The sequence below is a fragment of the Microchirus variegatus genome (genome assembly GCF_963457635.1).
Source record: "Microchirus variegatus genome assembly, chromosome: 9".
In the NCBI taxonomy this organism is placed as follows: domain Eukaryota; kingdom Metazoa; phylum Chordata; class Actinopteri; order Pleuronectiformes; family Soleidae; genus Microchirus; species Microchirus variegatus.
Window position 1 is genome coordinate 7,001,182 of NC_139810.1, and position 25,607 is coordinate 7,026,788.

Below are 25,607 nucleotides of genomic sequence, written 5' to 3' on the forward strand. Positions count from 1 at the left end.
GACATTGATTCCCTGAACCTCCAGAGAGATCCACAGCTGTCCTGTTTTCTCCCCCCCCCTCCTTCATCCCAACTCCCTTACAAACCTGTCCAGAGGATGAATGATCTACACATTTCCCATGAGAACCACTGACCGGTACATGCATCGGTGCACTCCCAGTGCTTAGGGAGCTCACCGACATGGTGAGGCTAAAGGAAGGGTAGATGGATAGAGCGAAAGAAACGATCAAAGGTATTGGAGAGAGAAACCCACCACTGTGACATGTGCAAAAAAAAAAAGAGTTAAAGGTGCGAATGTGGCAGCAGATGGAGGTGGGCAGGGGAAGGTAGTATAGTAGGGGATGATCGAGGTGATGAGATAGTGTATTAAAGCTCACATAGAGTGGTCCTGTTGCACATATATGTCAACTCTCACCGGGGCTTCCCAACTGTCTTGTGATTGGCCAGTACCCGGAAGTGACATAATCAGCACACCCGCTCTCAGAAGCGCAGCTCCCCCCTCTGGAACAGTGGATGCACTGCTACTCATTATCAAAACATTGTTTTAACAGTGTTTAAAAAATAGCTTCTTCACGACTCCCCGCCGCAGTCCCTTTTATGACTTTGACCCAGAGTCAGAAGACACTGTCGCTCGTGAAACACCTCCACAACGGACGTTATTCTTCTTCTGCGGTTCAATGTACGCAACCGGATGTGCCCGGACTAGTGCCCGGAGCTGGAGGATCTGCTGTTCAGGAGAACCCCTGTTTACGTAACTGGACCAGGTTTTTTCAGAGATCTCGCTGAGCCCGAGATTACAATAAAACACGTGTTCTCAGCAATGGCTGAACTGTTTGTTTTGAACCTTCAGGGCTTCTTAAAGAAGAAAATGACGCAGATACACACTAAAAAAACAGCGTTAATTGAAACTTCCGGTCTAGGTCCGGTTTAAAATGTAGGCAGGGGAGTGAAGTATGACGTTAAAAAAACACATTAGGGAATCCCAATGAAAGAAATGGAGAGCAGATGGAGAATGAGGCTCGGGGAGCCTATGTGTGTGCGTGTGTGTGTGTATGGGGCGTTACAGGCTTTGCCACCAAATAGCACACAGGGAGGCAATCAGCGCTGTGCCTGTGGTTTCAACCCTGTAGTTCACCGCTGCTCTCCCGGGGGATAGGTGTCACTCGTGTGGAGAAAGAGAGCAGCCACTTTAATGAATGGAGCTCTTTATCTGAGCCTGAACAGCAAGTTATTACCTACTGAGTAGACACTACAAAACAGGTTCTATTTTCACAGCAGTGATCCCCAGGGCAGTGGGGGGGGAGAGAGAGAGAGATGGAGAAGGAAAGGAAGGAAGTTCATATTTGGTGCCTTATTTTGTAACAGGGTATGACATCTCCGGCCTCCGTGCCATAACAAAGCCCCGGAGCGTGGTCGAGCATCACTGACGAGTGGAGCATTAGTGTAGAAGGCTGCAGCAAAAGCACACAATAACAACACCCACTGGGAAAGGCCTCAGACTGTGTCGGAGCTCGGTCGCGTCTTTCTGCATTTCAGCGAGAGAGTTTTGAATGTTTTAAAAGAGACTCATGCAAGAATTCATGGCACTGTACTTCTCTTTTCTTAAATGATTCCGTTTTTTGTGAGTCTCAAAAAAAAAAATAGGGAGCTTGAAGTTGCAGAAGAGGACATATAAGTAAGGTCAAATTAAGGTTGCAGTGTGTAAAGTGTGCAATCGGGCTATGCCAAGCAAAACTATCAGACCTGAGCGAGGGAGCGTTTGTGTGTATACAGCAGCAGCAGCACAGGGACAAAAAAAACAATTAAACTGTTAAACGCGGAGTAGAATTCACTTGTCAAACTCTCCGTGGGCACTTCTTTGTGTTTTCTGTTATTGTCTTTGCAGCCATCTCACAAAACAGGGAAAGCCGTGCGGTGCTAATGAGTTTATTCCGCATTACGTAAACTCATTTGACAACCGTTTTAACTGTAAAACACTTCTTTATAATTAAAAAAGTTTTAATTAAAAAAAGTTTACATTAGTTCATTATTTAATTGAAAATATATTTTGGTATTTCAGCTTTGAAAGAAGTGAAGTGTATTTTACTTTTAAAGTAAAATATACTGCATGGAGCAAAAAAAGCCTGTGGGAATCAATCTCGTCAAGCCCCAAAAGTGGGAGAAAGGATTTTGAAGAACCCTTGAAATTTACCAATGAACATTGTCACTCTGTAGTAGACTGAGTGGACTTCTGCCCACTGTGTACTCCAATCCAGCCCCTTGTGACTGTGCTTGATGATGACTATCAATGTCAATATTAATGTAAAGTAAAACAAACCAAAAAAACACACAAAAAAAAACCACAAAAGGCATAAGGAGAATTTCCAATCACACTTAAGCATTTAGTGGTGTGTATACGTGTAATTGCCCCCTTTACCACCTGTCTGCAGGCAGCGCAGAGCTGAAGGAGGAGGAGGAGGAGGAGGATGGAGCCAGTCCTAAACCCTCTATTCTCCAACTCCGCAGGCTCTGAGAGCAAACCTGGTTCCACTGACGCAGCCTGATAGCTTTAATTGGTCTCCTCTGGCTAGGAGAGAAGCACAGGAACACTTAGGCACTAATGGAGTGAGCTGCAACAAGATTGATAGCACATATGCGCGTGCACGCGCGTCAGTATGTGCATTTTGTCTGTTTGAGCAAGCTATGCGCAAACAACACACACACACACACACTTTTGACATATACACCGTTCCATACATGTACAAAGTAAGCACATAAGCCACCTGGGAACTCCTCCAACTCGTTCACACTTCTGTATGCACCGAGACATAAATCCACATGCCTGAAGACCAGCAAGTGACTGATTTCTACCTGTTTGAAGGTAGCGTTAAGGGAATATTTCCCCCTCATCCAAGCATGAGTTAAAAGAACTGAATCACTGCCACAGTGGGAAAAAAAACTGCCACTTTTCCTTGTTTTGTGTGAGTCACATGGAATCTCATCTGGTGGCCTGTAAAAAAAATATATCAAAAGATTTGGCAAGAAAGAAAGAGAGGGAAAGAAAGAAAGAAAATGTTGATAGAATAAATTTCATATAGTTGAAAGTTATTGATGCAAAGTTAAAAAAAATATATAAATATATATATAGGGTGTGTTTTCCTCTGTTGATTCTCTTGGGAATGTTTAAAGATGTTATTACTCTTATGAACAGATGCTGTTTGTACTGAGGAGACGATCTCCAGAGTATTGCGAGATGAGAGAAGGAACGGAAAGAAAGAAAGACGGAGGAATAATACAGCCCGACAGCGAAAAAAAACCACTGGTTTAACTAACGAGCATCCTACAGACGGGAGACAAAGACCACTCCTATCTTGCGTTGCTTCCTGGGGATTACAGGGTTGAGGGTGAGGGAAATACTTAAAGTAAAATCAACATACCACACACACACACACACACTGCAACTCCCCCTTGCCTCAGTACATAAACAAAAAAAAACAGACCTTGAAATAAACACATGAAAGGTGAGCGAGAAAAAAGCGGAAGAGGGTAAACGGGAGGGAAAGCCAACTTTTCAAATGATATAGTTAAAAGAGCAAAAAAACGTACCATACCGTGGGAGTGCGATCCTCTTTAGCATTTAAGCTACACGCATTTACCGAGTAAATGAGAGTTCACGTCTCCTGTACATACGAAGCACCGGGAAACAGAGCTGACGGACGAAATCAATCGACAGAACTCACACGCATCCCAAGCACCGGCTGTCATTCAAAGTGCCTCCTTCTATACCGTCATCTGAAGCATCGGCTCCATGCTAACGCTGCACCAGGTTATACGGGTTATGCATCTACGTCTAATGAGTGTTGGATTTCCATAGAGAGAAGAAGTGTTTCTTTATGTACCTACAGACCCTCTGTGTGGGGAGTTAAGCTGTGTACAGCCTTTTTTTTTTTTTTTTTTTTTTTTGCCAATACGACACAGAGTTCCAATCTGGTTTCTCGATGGTCTAAAGCAGTGTTTACTTTTTCAAAGACTTCCGCATGAATTATTGATGGCTGCGAGCTTGGAATTAGCCGAGAATAATCCATCTGTGCCTATACTTCACTTCTTAGGTGCAATGCCTCTCTCCGGGGGTAAACAGACTGATTGGAAACTTGTGTAGATTTAAAGAGTAATTTGTTATCCTGAAATTTTGGCGAGTGTAAAAGTGGATATTTACGGCGGCAAAGGAGGACTGTGCGGCGTTCAGAGTACAGAGCTCGGTAAAGTTTTGTTTCGTTTTCTCACGGCAAACGAAGTAGTGCTTTCATTAATTTGTAATTCAAACTCATTTAGTCTACTGGTCACGTAATTCGATGCAACCTCCTTGTTGCAGTAAACGAGCCGATATAAATCTGTCTTTTCTGACGCTCTAGTCAGTCGCGATATTTCAGACATAAATCTCACCCCCAGAAGACAGAGAGTGTTGTGATTGGCCAGCCAGCGTAGAGCATTCCCAACTGTCTTGTGATTGGCCAATACCCGGAAGTGACATATTCAACACATTCGCTCTCAGAAGCACAGCTCCCCCCTCTGGAACGGTGGATGCACTGCTACACATTATCCAGGAGTGGAAAAAGTACTAAAATATTGTACTCAAGTAAAAGTACCGATATTTTTATGAAATATTACTAGTAGAAGTAAAAGAAGTCATCTGAAAATGTACTGAAGTAGAAGTAAAAAGTAGTTCATTTGAAATGTACTGTAAGTAAAAGTTACTTAGTTACTTTGCGTGGGGTTTGAGGGAAGTAGAAATATGACAAGGGGTCAGAAATCCCAAACTATTTTGGAGCTCACGCGCCCGGCGTGACACAGGATATTACGTCACTTTTGGCACGCGCCCTCTATGTTCACGCACCAGTGCTGGTGCTAATCACATCATCATTCGTCTGGTTCTAGTGTATATTTTCCCCCCTGTAGGTCTTCATTGTGCTGAATTTTTATTTATTACTCAGTAACGGATAGGATTTATAAAGTAACTAAGTAACAACACTTGAGTCAATACGTACTCAAGTAAAATACAAAAATCCTGATTTTAAATTGTACTTAAAAAAATACAAAATACACAAAAAAAAAGGTATTCAATACAGTAACTTGAGTAAATATAGTATTTCGTTACTTTCCACCTCTGGTGCCCGTCCATCAAAGAGCCACATAGAGATAAACAACCATCCACTCTCACGGTCAATTCAGAGCGTCCAATTTGCCTAATCCCCAAATCTGCATGTCTTTGAACTGTGGGACGTAAAAATTCACACACACACAAGGGGAGAACATGCAAATTCTATGAAGAACGGCCCTTGTACTGACCGGGTCGCGACCCCGGGTCTCCTTTGCTGCAAAGGCAAGAGCGCCCCCCCCCCCCCCGACTAATCCATAATCCCATCTTTAAGGCTCCAAGTAAGGAGCGCAACATTCCCAAATGAACCTGATTACTCTACCTAATTATGCTCTCCCGTCACCCATATCCCATTTGCAACTAATTATAATGCAATTTAATAAAATTACCACAATTACCGAGATATTCACCCACTCTTTACTCCACTTGAGAACACCTGGCAACTTTGTGACACACCTTGGGACTTCTGGGATGTGTGGAGAAGAGGATGTGAGGACTGAATACCTGATCGCAGCATAATACACTTTTTAAAATATGATCCTATCTTTTGCTTTATTCTCTTGCTCAAAATCAAATTATTGGTAAACCAGACAAATTGGTAGAGCCTTAAAAAAAACACACTATTTAAAAGAAATAGCTTTAAATGTGAATGTGCATTGGCTTGCGCTGTAAAACACACACTTGGCAGTTTCCACTGTGACTGTGTGAATGGTAAGAATTAGGATAGTTACGAGAGAAGGTCTGAAAAATGCTGAAGATACAAAACGTCTGTGTTTAAAATTCCTCCCCACTTCACGTGAGTGATGCCACGGTTGTCCCCGTCCTGATTCTTATTCCCGGCACATTTCGGTGTTGGGGAAAAGGTGAAGACTTTACATCTGAAAGTTTTGGTAATAAACACTTTGGATTGATTCCCAAGACAGATCGGAGCCAGCCTGAGCAAAGAATTAAGACGCATTTCCTCGCTAGTCTGTCGCACACATCTGGTTTTATGCTTTCGCTCCTGATTTAATTTTTCTTAACCATTTAAACCTCCTCAAAAAACACTTTCTTGGGTGCAGAATACCCATCTGCCCTTACTGTGGTGACATGCTTTTGAGCAGCTGATGAGGTTTGAGAGTGCAGCACTGTGGAGTGGAAAAGCCTGGATAATTAGTGTTGCTGTGGATTTCCGAAGATGTGTTTATCTCATTATGGGGCATTTGAATGAATATTCACAAGACTTTGCTCAGACATTTTACAGCAATTTTTGAAAAGTAAAGTTAAGAGAGAGCGTTAAAAAGAGCAAAAACTATTTCAAAAGCGTCAAATAAGATTTGATCAGTTTGATTTGTCGCTGATTAGTTTGGCTCTGCGTTTAACTAGAGCTGAAACAAATAATTGATTACTAAATTAATTGAACTATTTTGATAATCGATTTGAAGCTTTCTCCATTATTAAAACAAGATTTCTGATTGTTTTAGCTTCTTAAATGTGAATACTTTCTTAATTTCTTTGCTCCGCATAACAAAGAAATCATCATTTTGGTTTGTGGACAAAACAAGACATTGGAGAACATCGTCATTTCCAGGTTTGACAAAGCGTGAATTCCAATTCCTTGCTTAACCCTCAATCTCAAAAATGCTCCCGCTAGTGCAAGTGCTGTCCCGATTCTCAGAAAAATTTTAAGGGCAAGTTTAAGGGCTGTATCACAATATTAAGATTTTCCCGAGACCACCCTTGGGAGCAAGGGCTACCCAGAATGCATTGCGTGTTTTGACATAACAAAGATGGCGCCGAAAGCAGCGAAACGAGTACGCTACAAATTAAGTATTTTCTTTGTTAATAGAGATATAATAAAAATGATGAAAACCATTGTATTATCTTAGTTTAGGCCCATAATATGGATTACTGACGTCATTGTTGTGTAACATTTATTTTTATTTTACGATCTTTTGTCAATAGCCGGCCGGTGCGGACAAGCGATCGTTTGCTATGGTTTACTTTCAATAAGCCGTGGTGTGTGGTAACTGTCAGCTGAATATGTCCGTGGTTGTGGTATTTGTATGAGTATCATCTTATAACTAAGTGACAACCTAATAACTTGACTGACAAACAGATCGTAATAAATAATCGTGACGTAAATGTGTTCTTCTTCTTCTTCTTTTTTTGGAGTTGACAGACTGGACGCAGCTTTCGCGTTATTCTGCCCCCCACAGTCTGAAGACGTATCTGCATTTAAGGGGTGTCCCATTTCTAAGTGACCAAATAACCCTCAACACTTGATTTTGAGGGCCAGTTAAGATTAAGGGTTGAGCTTGAGGGTTAAGATAGGAATTGGAATTGGCCCAAAAACTGATCAGCGGATAATTTTTTAATATTTTCTGACATTTTATGGACCAAACGGTTAATCAAGAAAATAATCGACAGATTAATCGATTACGAAAATAATCGTTAGTGGCAGCTCTACTTTTAACACTAACGGCAAAGTGTATTGGGTTTCTTTTGTGAATGGGAATGACGACTCGCCATGATTCTCTGCAGCTTTTTCCCCCGCCCCCTCAGGTGAGTACTGAGCAGAGATTGATGTACTTCCACTCCCGGTTTGTCCCTCCCCATCTGTATCCATCTGTTTCACCCTGCCGAGCTAATCCAATCTGGCCAAATCCCTCTGCTAAGCAGGCCTACAAAGGAGCGAACCTACTGGGAGCAATATGCCACCCGCTTCGCTGGCAATGCCAGCCCTATAGGACTTCAAGCCCAACTGTGGCGTTTTGTCAGGAAACACACAAAGATATATCAATCTTTGTAAGTGACTTAGACCAGATAGTCGTATGATAAAATCATGTTGTTGGATCATGGGAAAATGGGTATTTGCTCTATGGGATGACACCACACAGCACAACACCAGCAACTCTGGGGAAGCGGGCGTTAATCTTCCAGATACCTGCCACACGCCATCAGGTACAAAGCTGATTCACCTTTTTAAACGGAGCTGCTTTGCCACAGAGAGAACAGTTATGATAAGCTGCGGTCTATCTCTTAGTAGTCTATTACACCACGGCCCCCGTGGATGGCCTGGAAACTCCAGCCTCCAAAGTGATCAGCGTTGCGCCTGACTCAGCAGAACACACAATATTAAATTAAGTCCATCCATCAAGAGAACAGTCCGCCCTTGTATCTAATTGGCAGGTGAGGCTTAAGAACCAGATTCTGTAAGAGAGAGTGTGGTCATCGCTTCGCTTCCGTCTTTATCTCTGTTATTTTCTGCGATGCTTTTATCTTCTCTCTGTCTTTGCCGGAGAATTGTTTCAAAGCGCAGTCAGCTTTAATGAGTCTAAGATGTGGGTCTGCCGAAGCTGTCTTTGTGTGGTTCTGTCTTTATCTCTGGCTAACACTTCAATTGGATCTGTTGCAGGGTTTAGAAACAAAACACATTATCAACCTCCTTTCAAAAGCAGTTATTAAAAAAAACTTTATTTTCCTTTCACGTGCAGGAGACAAGGCTCACAACCCTTGACTTTTCCCAACAATCCTGTCACAGAGCTCTCTGTTACCGAGTCTGCTACAGTGTCTTGTGTTGGCATTTAAATCCCATATATGCTGAAACTTATTAGTTGGCCTGAGGGATGCAATATAGACAAGATCACAATGACCCCGCTCTCCTACTAAGGAGACACAGCTGTATTTAAAAAAAAAAATAAAAAATCATCAAAGGTCAAACTAATCATGCCTCTCTTTGCAGGGATTCTGAGTAGAGCGTGAGCACGAGACTCGTACATTTGCACATACTTATTCAGTCATTACTACTGCAGACAGTAGGGACTGCTCTTACTTGAGGACACGCAGGCTCGGATGGATGAATGGATGTACTGTCATCATGAGCAGAGGACTTGAGGCAAGAACATTTTTTTTTTTTAACAATGATAGAAGGTGAAATAAACAAGGTTGCATACGAGAAACCAACTCCACCAACTCAACATGTCAAAGTTTGCACAGTGTAAAGCTTACTTTAGAGCTAAATCCAAACCATACACGGATGGGGATGCTGTTGGAACACATAACAAGTGCATATAATTATTTGATTAGTTAGTGACGTATGGCTGCGAAGCATGGACACTTCACACGAAGGACACCCAGAAGATTCAAGCCTTCGAGATGAAGGGCCAATTCCAATTCCTATCTTAACCCTCAAGCTCAAGCCTTAATCTTAACTGGCCCTCAAATCCAAGTGTTGAGGGTTATTTTGTCACTTAGAAATGGGACACCCCTAAAATGCAGATACGTCTTCAGACTGTGGGGGGCAGAGTAACGCGAAAGCTGCGTCCAGTCTGTCAACTCCAAAAAAGAAGAAGAAGAACACATTTACGTCACGATTATTTATTACGATCCGTTTGTCAGTCAAGTTATTAGGTTGTCAGTTAGTTATAAGATGATACTCATACAAATACCACAACCACGGACATATTCAGCTGACAGTTACCACACACCACGGCTTATTGAAAAGTAAACCATAGCAAATGATCGCTTGTCCGCACCGGCCGGCTATTGACAAACGATCGTAAAATAAAAATAAATGTTACGCAACAATGACGTAAGTAATCCATAATATGGGCCTAAACTAAGATAATACAGTGGTTTTCATCATTTTTATATCTCTATTAACAAAGATAATACTTAATTTGTAGCGTACTCGTTTCGCTGCTTTCGGTGCCATCTTTGTTCTGGGTAGCCCTTGCTCCCAAGGGTGGTCTCAGAAAATCTCAATATTGAGGGCGATACAGCACTTAAACTTGCCCCACAACGTAATTTTTCGGGACAGCACTTTTTGAGATTGAGGGTTAAGATTGAGGGTTAAGCAAGGAATTGGAATTCACCCGAAGTGTTACAAGAAGCTATACTGAGGGTCAGCTGGATAGAACATCGCACCGACATCTCAGTTCTGGAAGAGAAAGGGACGGAAAGATCACTCCTAACCGTGGTAAAAAGACATAAGTTACAGCACTTTGGACATATCATCAGAGCCCAGAGTGGCACCAGAAGCAGAGGGAGGACACGCAGGAGATGGGAAGATGACAGGGACTGGACAGGCAGGCCACTAGCGGACTGTACCAGAAGGCGAAAGGACAGGGATGGAGGATGGAGAAAGCTGGTGCTGGAAGCAACCACAGCCCCCCCGACAACTCAAGTTGAGGATGGGACAAGATGATGAGATGATTTAATTAATCAACGATCAAATCAAAATTCAACTGGGTTAGGGTTAGTGGCTGCAGATAATATTAAACTGTTGTCTAGTGTGTAAAGTATAGGTGTAATTATATGGCAGGAATTGAAAATAAATTAATAATAGTTGTTTTTTTTTTTTTTCATGTGTACAATCACCTGATTGTATGTATTGTTGTTTTTCATCCACCCAGAATGAGCCTTTTTCTCGTACACACTCGGAAGAAAAGGGATATTAAGCTAAGTGACATGAATCTTCACCAATAAAATATTACACACTGTAGTTTTTATGAGAATAGAGGTGAATGAAAGAAAAAAAAAATTGTTTCCGTGGCAACGCTGAATGAATGAATGAATACAGACGTCTGGATTCAAATTATATTGAAAGACAAATGGTCTTTTCAATACAACGATCTGAAAGAAGTAAGATTTCAGTGGTCCATTGGTTATATATTCAATTTTTCAAGTTTTTTTAAATTATTTGATTATTTGAAATCCAGCCATTATCTTTGAGCTATAAAAATACACGTACATGTCATTCAGTAAAGTACATAAGCGTTGATCCACTTGGGAATAAAGGGTGATGGACTAGTACAGAAAACGCCTCAGGCTCTGCTCATCTAAGCCAATAAAGTTTGATAATTAAAAGATGATACAGAAGAATGCACGAGTGTTGTCATCTTCGCTTTAAAACGGAGGATTAATCTCACGGTCAACTTGTCGAAGCTTCTCTGGTGCTAATAAATCTGCACTAACTACTATGTGAACACAGAAAAGAAGCATTTTCTATTGAGGTAGCGAGGTATTGAGGTAAGAAACTGGCCATAAAATCCTCTTAATATGTCACAGAGACTCAGGAATAATGTTCATATAACAAACTGAACTCACCAACAACAACAGTACAGCCAAAATATTTGCATTAAAAGAAATATTTTGCAGACTGCAAATCATGTTTATGTTTTGAAATCATGTTTTGGCATGTGGCGCCACCTACCGCCGTCTACCAATCATTGCAGTCAGTAGAGTCTCAGCTGCCGATCTGTTACGTCAGAAAAACGAAACCTAAAAGACCTCGGTATTTTGAATCTGAATGTAGTAACCGTTTTTGGCCACATTCTTACATATGGCACCTTTAAGAAAGGTAAAATGGGGTTTCAGTAAGATTTTGCGTTCCATTAAGAAGATCAGATTTGATGTCTCACACATGACAATTTACAGCCCAGCTAGAAGTCTATACTCAAAGTCTATAAATGGCTCTCTCTGAACAATACTGCAAAAATAATCACACTCTGATGCAACTGTAAGCATCAAAGACGCTTTTTAGAGATGGATTCATGAGGCTGGTAAACACTTAAAAGATCACATGAGGATTACAATTATCAGTTACCACTTGTGATAAATCATCTTATTAGAATGCTTATTTTGGTGTAAATTTAGAGCGTTTTACACTCTTTAAATAGTCCTCAAGAGCTAGCTCAGATCATTAAGATGTGACCTTTAGGCTGTAGGTGTGACGAGTATAGAACTCAAACCACTTTGTCAACATCATTTCCTCAATCCTCGGTGGTAATTGTATATAAAACCAGAAGAACTCTGTACAACTAAGTCATTATCTTCCTTGTAACTTTGCTCCTTAGATGTGAAAAAAAGAAGTGTTTCCTTGTGAAACTACACTTTCAAATAGTTCCCGATAGTACTTAAGGAAGCTTTGCAGACCAAACGGAATGTGAGAGAAACGGGGAGGCATCAGTCACACTGCTAGAAATGTTCAAAAGTCTGTGTCTTAAGTCTCCTCAACTGGAGCTAAAAAGGGTATTTCACAAGACAGGGGAGAAAGTGCTGGAGTGAGGACAGACTGTGGCTCCAATTTAGCAGCTGGAAGGAAGACGTTGAAGAAAATGTAATGAGCAAAGGACCTGGAAGTTTAGAAATTATATATATATACTGTATATATATATATATATATATATATAAACGAGGGATGGAGAAAGAGGCAGACAGAAGAAGAAGTTGACAAGAGTAGTTTCCGTTTGTCGATGTAAGTTGACGGGTAAATTAGCCTGTGTGGCTAATGGGGTAAAAAAGAGGCCAAGTCCTTGTTGGCACCCTGTCACCCAGGCAAACAGGCAGCTTGTTGACCCAACTATCGCCTCTGTCAGTCCCTTAGCATCGAAACACACAAACAAATACCCTTAAAAATGTGACACGGACACACAAAACTGACAAACGCGCACTGCGGCAAAGGAACACATTTCTGGGCCGGGGAGGAGAACTTAATCCAATAGGATTCGGGATTGAATTTGAGGATGAATCTTGAAATGTTCAAAAAAGGTTCTGAGATGTTGGCCTTTTGATTGATCTTCCGTCACGCTTTTTGGCAGAAGTGAAATGCACTGACAGAATCGTGGATCACAGCATGCATCTTGAACAGCATATGATGAGTTGTTTACAACCTGCTCATCAAGGCGAGGGGGTGGGTTTAAATCTCACATATCTTCTCCCTCCACCTTTTCGCACGGGAATAAATAGCCAGATAGCGTTCTGTCATTCGGTTTTTGTTCCAATCACTTACGCCACTGATGTCACGCCGCAATCATAAATCCACAGCTTTGCAAAGACGGAGAAGGGAAATACTCTTCTACTGTATGTTTACATAACACGTACGTGCACATGCATAAGTGTGGACGGATCTGCGTGAGAAAAAAATAAATAAATCCCAGCTAATTATTGCCACACATCAGCGTGCCTGTCTCCACGTAGCAGGTGTCTGAATATTTCATCTCATCATTAAACACTGACAGGCTTCACAGATAACACCACTGATCCCCGTCAGAGGAATGCAAGGCCTGACTTCATTAGCCCTGTTAGCCCACTAAGCTGCTTTACCCTCACCCACGTCTGGCTTCACCTGTGCGGTGATAAACGCTGCAAGTAGAAGGGAAGATCGGCAAGGTAAAAAAAAAGAGGGGTGAAACAAAAGGAAAAAAGGCTGGGGCAAACGCATTTAATGAGCAAAGTGAAGGTGTCAAAGTCAGGTACAAAGGATGAGGAAGTAAGGTGAGGCGAGCGGGGAGTGAGGAGTCACGGAGCGTGTGAACCTTGAGTTTGAGTTGAAGCTCAAAGTGGTGTTTGAACTGTGAGGGGATTTGCTGACGCAAAAGAAAGAAGAAAAAAAAACAATCAATTAACTTGTGTGGTGCAATTAATCAATTATCACACCCACACATTGACAGGCAAACTTTCAAGATTCCAGCACGAGGCCTCACTGTACGGAATAATTAGCGATGTGCGCATTCCATCATATGCATCCACACTCGTGTGTAAGCCACTTTAATATGCATCTAAGCACCTAAAGATATGCACACACATGTTTGGTCTCAGCGTGTTTCTCCAGTCCCTTCATTTGGTTTCCCTTTCTACTCGAAGTCACCTCCCCTCCCTCGCGCGCCCTCACTCCATCTTCTACTCCTGCCAGCAGTGTTTTTTTGGCCGGCTTAAATACGCCCACAAGCCCCAGAGGGACAGCCCATGACGGATGGCACTGCGTGCGACTCCAATTCGATTCAGCCCATTTGATAAATTTATTGCTGGCATTTTGAAAATGAAATTAGAGGGATGTCTCCAAGAGACTGTTTTTCCAGTGCAGGTGCCATAAATACACTTCATTTGGCAGAAGAAGGGGAGCAGGGGGGGGGGGGGGGGGAGTGTGAGAGGGAGGAAAGGTGTTGGATAAAGGATGGCATGGTGAGGGTGGGGTGGGGGGATGGGGGAGGGCAGATAGTGGGGATGCTCTGCCGAAGTAGAGAACTAAAGAATAAGGTCACATTATAATGGGGTTCTGTATTAATCATGATATTGGAGCGGCACAACAATAAAGGTCATTCAGCCACACTTTGGATACTACCTGCTCCAAGTTGACCAATATGAGTTTGTCTTATAAAACCTTATATCTTATGAATTCTAACCATTGAATATTAACAAATGATACATTAAAGTAGACATATTATACCCTATTTCTACAAGTTAACCTAGTTCCCTGGTGTCCTAATGAACATGAAGGAACTGCTAGGATTGAAGCGCCACAGCAGTTCAATCACTCTGCCAAAACAGCCCTGTTCAGAACGCTCTCTTTTGAGTGCCTGTCTCTTTAAATGCAAATGAGACACAGGAAACTACGTCAGCGTCACTGAGACTCCGGCAGCTAACGGCAGTTAGCATTCGTAAAAGCCATCATTTAAGGACTCTTGCCGGCACATTTCCGTCATATATAAAATGTAAATCCTCTGAGGCTGGAAGTTTGTGTAGAACTCTGTGCTGCACTGTGCAGCCAATAATAGAACACTTCGCAGACTTCCGCTCTTCCGGATACTATTGCCCTCGCCTGCACTCTCGTGTTTTTTATGGACAAAGTGGAGCTCCGTGATACAACAATTCCGGGAATCTTCATCATTTTTTCACACTTTGTCTACTCATAGGGCCTCCAGGGTTTCAAATAAAAGTATTAAAATGATTTTGCAAAAAGTTAATTTTGCATAATGTCTCCTTTAAACTGCCTCGGTTAAATAACACATTTAGTGAGGACCACTGACATTTTGTATCTGATATATTTTAAATTAGAAAAAGAATATTGCATAAAAATAAGAGGTAATCAACTTTTAAATTATTGACTGTGTCAACTTATATAAGTAAGTTAAATAAATGCCTGCATCTACTGTGGCAGAAATGCTGCCCTTGTCACTTTAACATGTATACCGTCTTATTGTGTACGAGCCGCTTCTCTCGAGTTGAATGTTGTCGTATTGACACATCGGTTTTTGCCGACAACGCAAATGTGCACAAAAGTGCGCCGCTTTCTCCGTCTTTGATGAGACGACGGGAGAAGACACACAGCGCGTGTGTGCGCACACGTACACAAAACGCATCAGTCTTTTGAAAGGATGTGAAAGCACACGCTCATGGTTAATGTGCATTATCTCTATCCTCAAGGCCCCTCGCCGCTCTTCAGCTCTTACAGCTCGCGTAGCCATCTATATAACTCAGCCTACGAATGACTTCCGGAAAACACTATTTCTCTCAATGACACTTCCAATGTGCGGTGCCCAGATAGGTCATGTTTTTTGTGTGTGTGTGTGTGTGTGTCTTTATGTTTCTTCATTAAAGGATTTGATATTTGCATACTGGCTATAGGGAGTTCAGAAATGGGTACAAAGACAAAATGTGAGGATCCATTCACCGTGGTTTTTTTTTTATAAAGAAACATATACAAGAGTAGCTATGGAGAGGTGATGTATGCCGAGCCATCTCCTGTTGTTCAACATTCATCAGCGAGCGAGGCCAGAGCTGTCCGCCATCTCTTACGTTTTATAGGTCCATCTGACAGCACCGTAACCAGGGCACGGCGTTATGGGTGGGCCTGACGAGCCGAGGCCCACCCACATCTCAACAGGCCCACCCAAAACTTTTCTTTAAAAAAAAAAAATGAATAACATATTTTAATTTCGTCAAGAATAATTAGGAGGACGAGTCACCGGCCTGTTTTTTTATGAATGGAATAGGTGAGGGCGGATCGGTAACTATGGAGCTTCGGCCGCTGTCCGTGGTGCTGAAGGGCTGGTTTGTAGGATGAGTGTGTGGTCAGTCACCTGTAACGTTAAAGTCTACATGGTGACAACAGCAGTTCTCGCGAACGAGCTTGCACTTATGTTTAGGACGTGGGTGGGGAGCACAACACAAGCGCTACGCAAATGTAAGACGGCATCTCACCCAGTCAAGATCCTGCCCTCTGGTGGACACCTAACGAGCGCAGGTTCAAAAACCTGAGCCGTCTGGCGATACATCCATGCCAGTGGAGAGTTTTTCCTTTTTTTTTTTGCCCCTCATTTTATTATCACTGCTTGGATGGTAAATATTGGGCATTACAGCCATGTTTTTGAGACTAAAATGAAGGCCAGAGTGACGGCCAGAGTGACGCCGACGCACTAAAGCACAACCAGGTATGGTGCGTAATGGAGATTCCAAAGCGCTCTCCTTTGATCAGCAAAAGCAACAAAAGCTTTTACAACAACAAAATATTTAAATGAGAATCAAGCTATTAAAATCTCTATTATGCACAGATAATAAAACATTATATTAGTCGGTCATTTTTATTAGGTTAACAGGGATTTGATTACGTTTTTTAATTTAAGGACCACCCCTATTTGGTCTGGCCCATCCACAACTAGAATCCTGGTGCAGTGCCTGACTGCGACTCCCGGGCTTGTCATACACCGCCAGTGCTTACACTCTTAGACCCATTCCAAATGGGTTCTTCAACAAGGGCTGAGATTATACCTGGAAACATTTGCTTCAAAGGTTCTTGGTAACACTAATGGTTCCAGTAAGAACCATTTTGATCCAGAGAACCCTTTAAAACCCCTTTCCTGAATAAAGGGTTTAAAAAGGGTTCTTGGTGGAACCCTCCAAAGGGGTTCCAGGTGGAAAAAAGGTTCTACCTGGCGCTCCAATGAGGACAAGCCGAAGAACCTTATATGGTTCTACTTTGCACTTTTATTTCTAAGAGGGTACGCTTTGTAACTACAAGCAGCTTCAACAGACGTGAAGCCACACTCACCGTTTTGTTTTTTTGTTGCCCACCGAAAATACACGTCGTGTGCATTATACCAGACGCCAATGACAATCAAAGTCTTTTCACCCCGTCTCTGTACCGCTCTGCTTGTGCAGAAAAAAACAAAAAGGCGAGGTTCTTATGGGCGCAGCGTGGAATCAAAGAAAGTTTCAATGAAATCAGCGGGGATTTCTCCTGAGTGATTGTCTACTTCTGCTTTGCAATCACAGAGTGCGACTCACCCCCCGTGCCATTACTGTATCTCCATGATGAAGAGCAGAGGGGCTGGGACTGCTCGCATACACCTGCAGGCTGTCGCTCAGAACACCAACCCCTGGAGCTGTTTAGACAGTTTGACTGTCTGGCCTCATCAAATTACAAAATCAAAATAGCCTTGAGGTACTTTTCCTCAAAAACATCACCCACGCTCTCACACACACACACACACCTTCTTCCTTCTTTCCCTGAAGATCCACAACGCAAAAACAATCACCTGCCTCCACCTCGCATTAACATACCGATGTTAATGATTACTCTGAACAGACTTGGAGAGAGAGCCGAGCACAAACACACACACATACACACACCGTGGGCTGTCAATCACCGTGGGTGAACAGGAAAAAATCTCCTCGAGGTGTCAGTGGGTGTGAGTGATTGACTCCGTAATCAAACAGATTGTTCAAAAGCGAAAACACCGAATGACTCAATTTCAAATCAACACCAACAACTCCATGAAATGTTACTCATCTCATTAGCAAAAACACAGCAAACACACACACACACACACACACACACACACACACACACACACACACACACACACACACACACACACACTCTGCCTCACAGCACCCATCTGAAAATGCAAGTGGATCCACAGGTGAGTGAGTGAGTGAGTGAGTGCTGTCTTACCTTTTTGTGATGATACTGTGGTATCTGTAGATAAAAGAGAGGAGAACACAGAAGAACGCGTTAACAGTTGACAGGCTGCTGTATGGCAGACACATAAAAAGCAGGAGATGACAGCCAAAGGAAGTGATTTGCTGGGAGGGGAAACAAGCCACCTGAGAGGGATAAACAGACAGGGCGGCGGTTGCATACACAACTCCTCTCATCCCAGACCTGCAGAGAATATCCGTTTTACATACTCATTCACACGCCGTCGTGCTCTGGATAATCATACGGCGGGTGTACGACTAAGGCAATGGCCACAGATATAAAAAAAAACAATATGCACAGCATCTGAGCAGAAACGTCAAAAAAAAGAGAGGGCGTCAAGTAGAACGATGAGAGTCTCCAGACCCCTGTGGAATCCTCTGGCACAGTTTACCTGGAGTGAGCCTTCTAATAAGTAAAAGCAATGGGGTTGAGCTACAGCAACACAAATCAAATCCTTTTAGTAAGTATTTTCAGCTCTTACTCCAAGGCCCCACAAGAGCACAAGTCATGAATCGAAACAACGCACGCTTTAGAACACACAAGACACAAAATGGTCAATCTTGGTTATTGTTGCCACAATGCATTTGTCAGAACAGTGTTGTAAGCTCCCAGGGTTTCACTTTCATGCTACTTTTATTTGGAAAGCTAAGAGGGACGGCACTTTTTAAGTGAAAGCCCAAGACAAGAGTAAAAAGCTTTAATGAACATTACTGTTAATGTTCTTCATTACCAAGTTTTACTTAAAGGTACACTGCGTAGTATTTATGGGTTTATATGACCCAAAATCCACTCCTGCATTGTCTCGTCGCTGTATAATAGTTTTTGTTTTTAATTTTCATAGTGTTTCAAAAGGTCATGTAAAATAACATGGTCGCGGGCCGCTGTTGCATTGCCACTATTAGCAGCGAGACGCCATGTTTCTACAGGAGCCTGTAAGGACAAACCCGAGAGAACAAATCAAGCGTCGCTTTACTTGTAGCAGAGGTCCCGCCTCCACTGAAAGAGCAGGAAGTCTGAGGTAACCCTAACCCGATATACAAAAGACACACTTATACATCTGAATAAACACTAGAACCTCATCTGCTGACACGGAGAAAGACGACGAGGACGACATTTGACCAGCTGAGGATACCGTAGTGCTCAGGGAAGGGAGGGGGTGAGCAGAGGAGTAGTTGGTTGTTGTAAATTTCAGCCTCTCCTCTATATGTCGCTATAAACTACTTAGTTCACCTTTAACTGCAGTTGTTACTAACTTTTGCCATATTTCCACTACATGTTCCCAGCTCGCCTCGACTCGCCTTTACAGTTTGGTTGGTTTTTCCATTACAATACAGTAAAGTGTGGTAAACGACTATTCTAGCTGCAAACGTCTAGGTTTTAATGGAATATGTACATAGGTGTATAGAGGCCCATTTCCAGTGTTCTAATGGTACATTGTGTTTGCTAATCGCGTTAGAAGGCTATTGGATGATTAGAAAACCCTTAAAAAGCCTTTTTGCTGAATAAAAGTATGACTTGTAATGGAAAACACAAAACAATTGTATAGGTGACCCCAAACTTTTGAATGGTATTGTATATAAAAAGATTATCATCATTATTTGAGAGACTTGTCAAACTTGCAATGATAACTTTTTTTCCCGTTCAAATCATTTGGACAATTTATCTACTGTCCATGTGCCCAAAAAGCCCAAATGACCACAGAAAATGGCAGAGGGAATAATTGAAATCCAGATGGATTTGTGGTGTGCTGAGGCTGAGGCAGAGATAATCCAAAAAAGCTATGCCTAATTGCCAGAGCAAAGATGGCGTCCACAGAGTGGGTGGCATTGGTGTTTATCAAGGCAGCGTGGCGTGAGATTGGACCGAGTATTAGTGCTTTACACACTTTTGTTTCGCGAGGTGTTACAGTGGATTTTGGGAAAACACTGGCTCTCTGGTTATTATGTGGTCTGATTGTCTGCTGTGCGACTGTCCATAAGCTCTGCATGTCTACCCTAATCTGAGAAGAGACTTGGAATAATTAGTCAGTCAAGCACTCTCTCACAGACCCCAGTGCAGTCAACCTTATCACTAAAAGAAAAATCCTTGGTCCATTTCCTTTTCACCCTAAAGGCTTACAAACGCTCGACACTGTTAAAACCCCTCAGGGTTAACTGAACAGCTGATAAAATAATATCCAACATAAGCACTGGCTCTACCGTGCTTATTTTTGTCATGTGTTGCAATAACAAAACACTCCTGTCAAAGTGGTTGTAGTCCACATTGTCTGCAAATATTAGTGCTAAGTGCAGACGATAATTTCCAGAACATTGAGAAAATTGATTTTTTTTTTTTTCTTGTTTGCTTTTTCACTCAGTGGTGAATAACACGTCCAATTTACTGTTCAAAATTTCAATTTATTTCCAACATCCACCGTGGATAATGAAAATATTACACTCATGGTGAGGGGTAACCAACCTGTTGCGCTATTAGTATAACTTAATTGGAATAAAACACAGCAGAGTGAAACACAATGAGGCGGTGAAGCTTTCTGGAACAGACCAATGCCAAATACAAAAAGCTGGAGACAAAACAACTTAACTGTGATTTCATTTTAATAAAACAAGACATCATTCAAATTAAGGACTAATTAATTGTTCCTATGCACAGCTTCATGCCGTACAAAAAAAGCAGGTTGCATCAGTGTGTGCCCCTGTATGTCTGCACACAGATATAATAACAATAATAACACCACTTCCCCGAAATTAAGGTTCCACACCTAACTGCATTCTCAATTCTGGTTTGAAAAGAAGAACATTTTCTCCTTGTTTCTCTGCAAGATGTTCACCAACAGGCCATAAACGGCAGAAGATTTATTGTGGATCATTGTGTCCCTATGAGAAAAAAAAAAAAAATTGTTTCTCGCACGAAGCAGGCACTTTTTGTGCCTAAATTTAATCACATTCATAAACAGGAAATAACTTTCTTCATTTCAAGTGTCATTTGTGGTTAGAACAGTATGGTGTCATTATGCCTGACTGACAGTTGGACATAATGCAATGGGCTGGTTATATTTTTAACCCTTTAACACCGAGCGCATCGCAGACGACATGACACGTGCATTTTGCATTTCCATAAATCACGCGAAGGTTTGTGCTATCGGAAAAAAAAGCTGTGGCCTGTTTTTGGACATTGAAAGAAAATGTCAAACAAATAATATTTGAAACATGTTTCATAGTGAACAAATACAGTATTTTACACTATTAACATGCAGTAAATTGTAAATAACTGCCAGATTGAAAGTTATTCTAGAAAAATGGGCAAAAAAAAAAACGTACTCGCAGGACAATTTCTGGCCCTTTTATGGTTAGAATAAGCAAAAAAAAGTCCAGGTGGACATTTTGAGGCTTAAGTGTTAAGGGGTCAAATATAATTTTTAATGTTCTCTGGTAACATTGTGTCGGTAATGAGAAATACTGAACACACACCAGGAGCAGTCAGCATACTGATTGGTGTAAGTACATATAAATAACTTGTTAAGTAAAAGAAAACCTCTGCTACTGACCATTGCGCTTCATCCAGCCATCATTTGGCCGTGTAGATTTGGAAACTCATTTGCAGTCTCGATGCTCCCACAGCAATAAGCCTGCAGGCTTGAGAACTATCTGATGTCAATACCGGTTCCCACTGCAAATGAGATATGTGAGCCTAATACGCCTGTCCAAAAGGACATAAAAAATACATTCTGAAGACAAATTTACTAACTGGCAGAACTGTCAAAGCGGTACAAGAAAAGAAGAGCAATGGATGGAGGATGCATTATTAATTGGAGTAAACGTGTATCCTTTTAAATGAGACTGCGATATAATACGTTTTATGGTTTTATCATTCAGCAGGCAAACAAACCAAACCACAATAAGCACAATTAAAGGTCACATAGTGGTGCTGTTGCACATATACGTTAGTTATGGAGGTCTACTTACATACATAAAGTTGTTTTTAAGGTCAAAAACCTCCTAGTTGCTGTAAACGACCCGATATAAAACCTCTTTGCCTGAATTAGTGAAAGTTAGTAAATTAGTAAAGACTAGTTTACAAAACCTTGCAATGGACAATGGAATCCCTGCACCCACCCTGATATCTGTCAGCCATCAATAGTCTAGTTCGTCTGCCCAACTCTACAGTTCCTACTGACTAACTCATATCAGTGACATGTGACTGTGTAATATTAAGGTTCAATCCCAGATCACCACCATCAGGGTTTTATGTGGGCACATTTACAGAAAGATAATCAATCAAATAAACACTATTGTTTGGCCCAATGAGGACAAAGCAATACAGCAGATTGGTTCGATTTAAATGGCCGAGAGTTCAGATAGTCCACTTCATTTGGGCAGATGTGAACGCTCATCCAAACAAGCAAACTCTAAACCGCCTGAAAATGTCGGTTCGCTTGCAAGTAGGAAATGCAAACGAACAGCTTTTTGTGAAGAAACGATTAGGTTTGAACCCGAAAGTAAAAACAGAAAAATGCATAAATGTGGTGTTGCTCCATTGTTGTCCTCCACCAAGGAGGTATATGTTTCCACTGGAGTTTGTCTGTTAGTGACCAACATAACTCAAAAAGTCATGGACGGATTTGGATTACATTTTCAGGAAATGTCCGCAATGGGACCAGGAACAAGTCATTTGTGGGGGCGTTGTGGGGCTGAGCTGCCTTGGCGGAGGGCTGCGCTCTCCGAGTGCTTTTCTAGTTTGTTTTTGTGGTGAACAACAGGGGACGGATCTTTGGTCCCAGCCAATCCATGAGTGTGAAAAGTGAACCGAACAAAATGAAGGTGTGAAATCCCTCCGCCTAATCGAAACCAAGTCCCCTGGACTCTTCTGGTGTGAAAGCCCTATTAGTTACATCTTTACTGTGTATTAAATGTTAGGTACGACACTAGAATTATCTGTTTTAGTACCTTCCTTTAGAGACAAGTGAGCTCCTTCAGCACGGCTCCTGTAGTTGCCATGGACAAGAGGAAGAAAGTTTGAACAACCATGGAAACAACACGCATGCTCTTCCTGCTTCTTCACACAAGAGTGCCCAAATGGAATATGTGGAACACATACCTGATGTTAAAGGTACGGTTAGTGCTTTTACATAAGTATATGGTTTCACTGAAACCATACATCTATCTATTTCTGAAATTTCTGTAGACATAGTCTGGATATTTTTCTTTTCTGTAGACATTTTAGAGCAAGAGGTAAAAGAAAAATGAATTTCTCTCAAGCTGAAGTTGCATTTTCAAACTCTAATATTCTCACATGACAAATAACACAAAAGTGGCCAAACATGCTGTGTTGTGGAAATTGTCAAACACTCTAGTAGTATAAAGGACTGCCAGCGTCGGTTTGTCAGCACTTCTTTTGCACTTTGGCACGACTTGTCACATGTGAGCGTCGAAATGTTGAACATCATATGCTGCGCAAGCTTCAACTTGATTGAAGCTACTTCGCTCCAGCCGCAATGCACGTCTGAATAAAAAATTGGCCAGACCCCGCACGAGTCAAGATTGGAGCCATAAACATTGTGTGATGGATTCATCTAAAGTTAATGATGATGGGGAGGAATACGGAGGGGAAAGAGTGGCTCGAAAAATAGCATCACAGAGCAGGATGTTGTACAGCAGTCGTCCCTTTGAGTAAAATAGTGGTTTTAAAGTTGTAAGAAAGCCTCTGCTTTTGACTTAAATTCAAACTGAGTTAATTTTCTGACTGCTGCTCTGCATTCATTAAGTTATACAGTTGAACATTGGAGCTCTTGGATGCTCTGGGGTGATTGGACTCAAACTAAGCACAAAATACAGCGAGCAGATTTAAACCTGTTGATGATTAGTGTTCATCATTCAGTCACGGATATCACGTTCTGTCCAGGAGTAGACGAATGCTGCTTTTAGTTTATCGAGGAATCATTAACATACAGTTTACATCGCAGACTGATTGAATTAGACTGCTATTGGAAACTTGTCATCTATTGACCTCTTAAAGTTGTGGCCTCGCAGCAGCCTGCTGTGGGAATACTTTTAATTATAGCCAGAAATTAGGTTCGATTTCATCCCCCATCATGATGTGAGGAATCCCTACAGCTAATCATCGCTTGAAGAGAGAAGGAAAACAATATCATTACGAGGAAGTGCTGCGAGTATGGACACATTGTTCCTGACTGCATGTATCTATGTGTTAAACATGTAGATACGTGCCTTCACGTAGATCTGCCGCTATTGATATCGTGTCATGACTATAACATAATTAGGATCAATTGAAACGCTCTTCATCTCTTCATCATACTTACTGGTGACCAGAGCAGATCAACAGTCGCCGTTTTAAAATGAATGGCGCCATTAAGTGATGGATGGCGTCCACCAGGGAGTTGTGACCACTGACACGGATGTTAATGGTTCTGCAGAGACTCGGCAACAGTTCATGCACATCATACATGACAATAGGTGGGTTTCCATCGTGTGTCTATATTAATGGGCATTTCTGATTTGAAGAACCGTATATTACTACAATAATTAATCGAGGAGGTCTGAACCATGACCGTATATTAACAGCTTGAGGCACTTTTTTATTTAAGTCACCAATTGCACTTTCTTATCCTTCTGTAATAAGAAAGATGCACCACCTACTGCTTATTTTAGTGAACCATTGTTCGCGTTACAGCAGTCGAAGGAAACGCTGATCTATGCGGAATCATGGAAAAAATCAGTTAAAATGTGTGATACATTTTAATTAAAACCTGACTAAATACAGAGGGGTTTCGCACCATGGGGCTACACCAGAGGCGATTGCTCTAAGACAGCAAGGGGAGCTCAGCTTCCTCTAAAATGGCTGAGTTTTAGAGCACTTTGGAGTCAGAGAGATTAGGACGTGCATTAAAACCAGGGGACGCTGGGCTTCTGCACGATGATTGGACGAGTTTTTAGACAGTGTTGCAGAAACATACACAATTTTGCAAGGGAACTCTGTAGACAAAATAGCTGGTCATTCGCTCAGCGACACAGCCCATTTTTGTTTGTACATATACACTGGAAATAATAATAATTTTAAAAAACACTGTTATAGGATTTCAATTTTTTGCATAATAATCAAATTTCCTTATTCTAGTTTGCAGAATTGTAAAAATGTATAAACAACTGGACCGAGAAATTAGCTTCCTCGTTTCAAAGATCAGCAACCGCCATTGGACTACGTGTGTTTTTGTCATAGTAACATTGCTACAGAAACACAGTGAGTTTGCATCTTGCTTCACCTTCCTTCACCCACGCACAGGAAGTAGTTGATAAGTTAAGTGAACAACTGTTTTCTGACCTCACGTTGTTTGTGATTTTGTATTATTTTGCTACGACGTGTTCAGCCCTACTACACGGGCATAACTACACTGTGAAGGATTACATTACATGAGGATTTGTATTGAATTTCCCACTTGGTATGTACAGCAATAACACAGCATGGTCCATGAAACTCAAGTTTAAAAAAACTAAATGCATGTGCTGTTTCAAGAGAAGAAAATGAGGAGACGGACCACAATCCTAAGTTTTAATTAGATGAGTATTGTGCATGCTCATCTGCTATGTACTGCACAGGGAGAGCAGGGAGTGCTGCCTTCTTGCTCATTATGCACTAATGAGTTGTCTATTAATGAAAATGGAAAGCATTTATTTTGCGAGCACAAAGGGTTCGGCTGGATTAATTACTGCACTAC

At 41.7% G+C, this 25,607-nt stretch overlaps 1 protein-coding gene across 1 annotated transcript in view; it reads right to left on the reverse strand.

Moving 5' to 3' along the window:
* LOC310931514 (cadherin-4-like) overlaps positions 1-25,607 on the reverse strand; it is a gene marked incomplete at both ends in the record, with an annotated part of 340,574 nt that overhangs the window by 193,449 nt on the left and 121,518 nt on the right. The window contains one exon of the mRNA XM_083894688.1: positions 17,852-17,875. Within this exon, the coding sequence (XP_083750814.1) occupies positions 17,852-17,875 (24 nt within the window). The remainder of the gene's footprint in view (positions 1-17,851; positions 17,876-25,607) is intronic.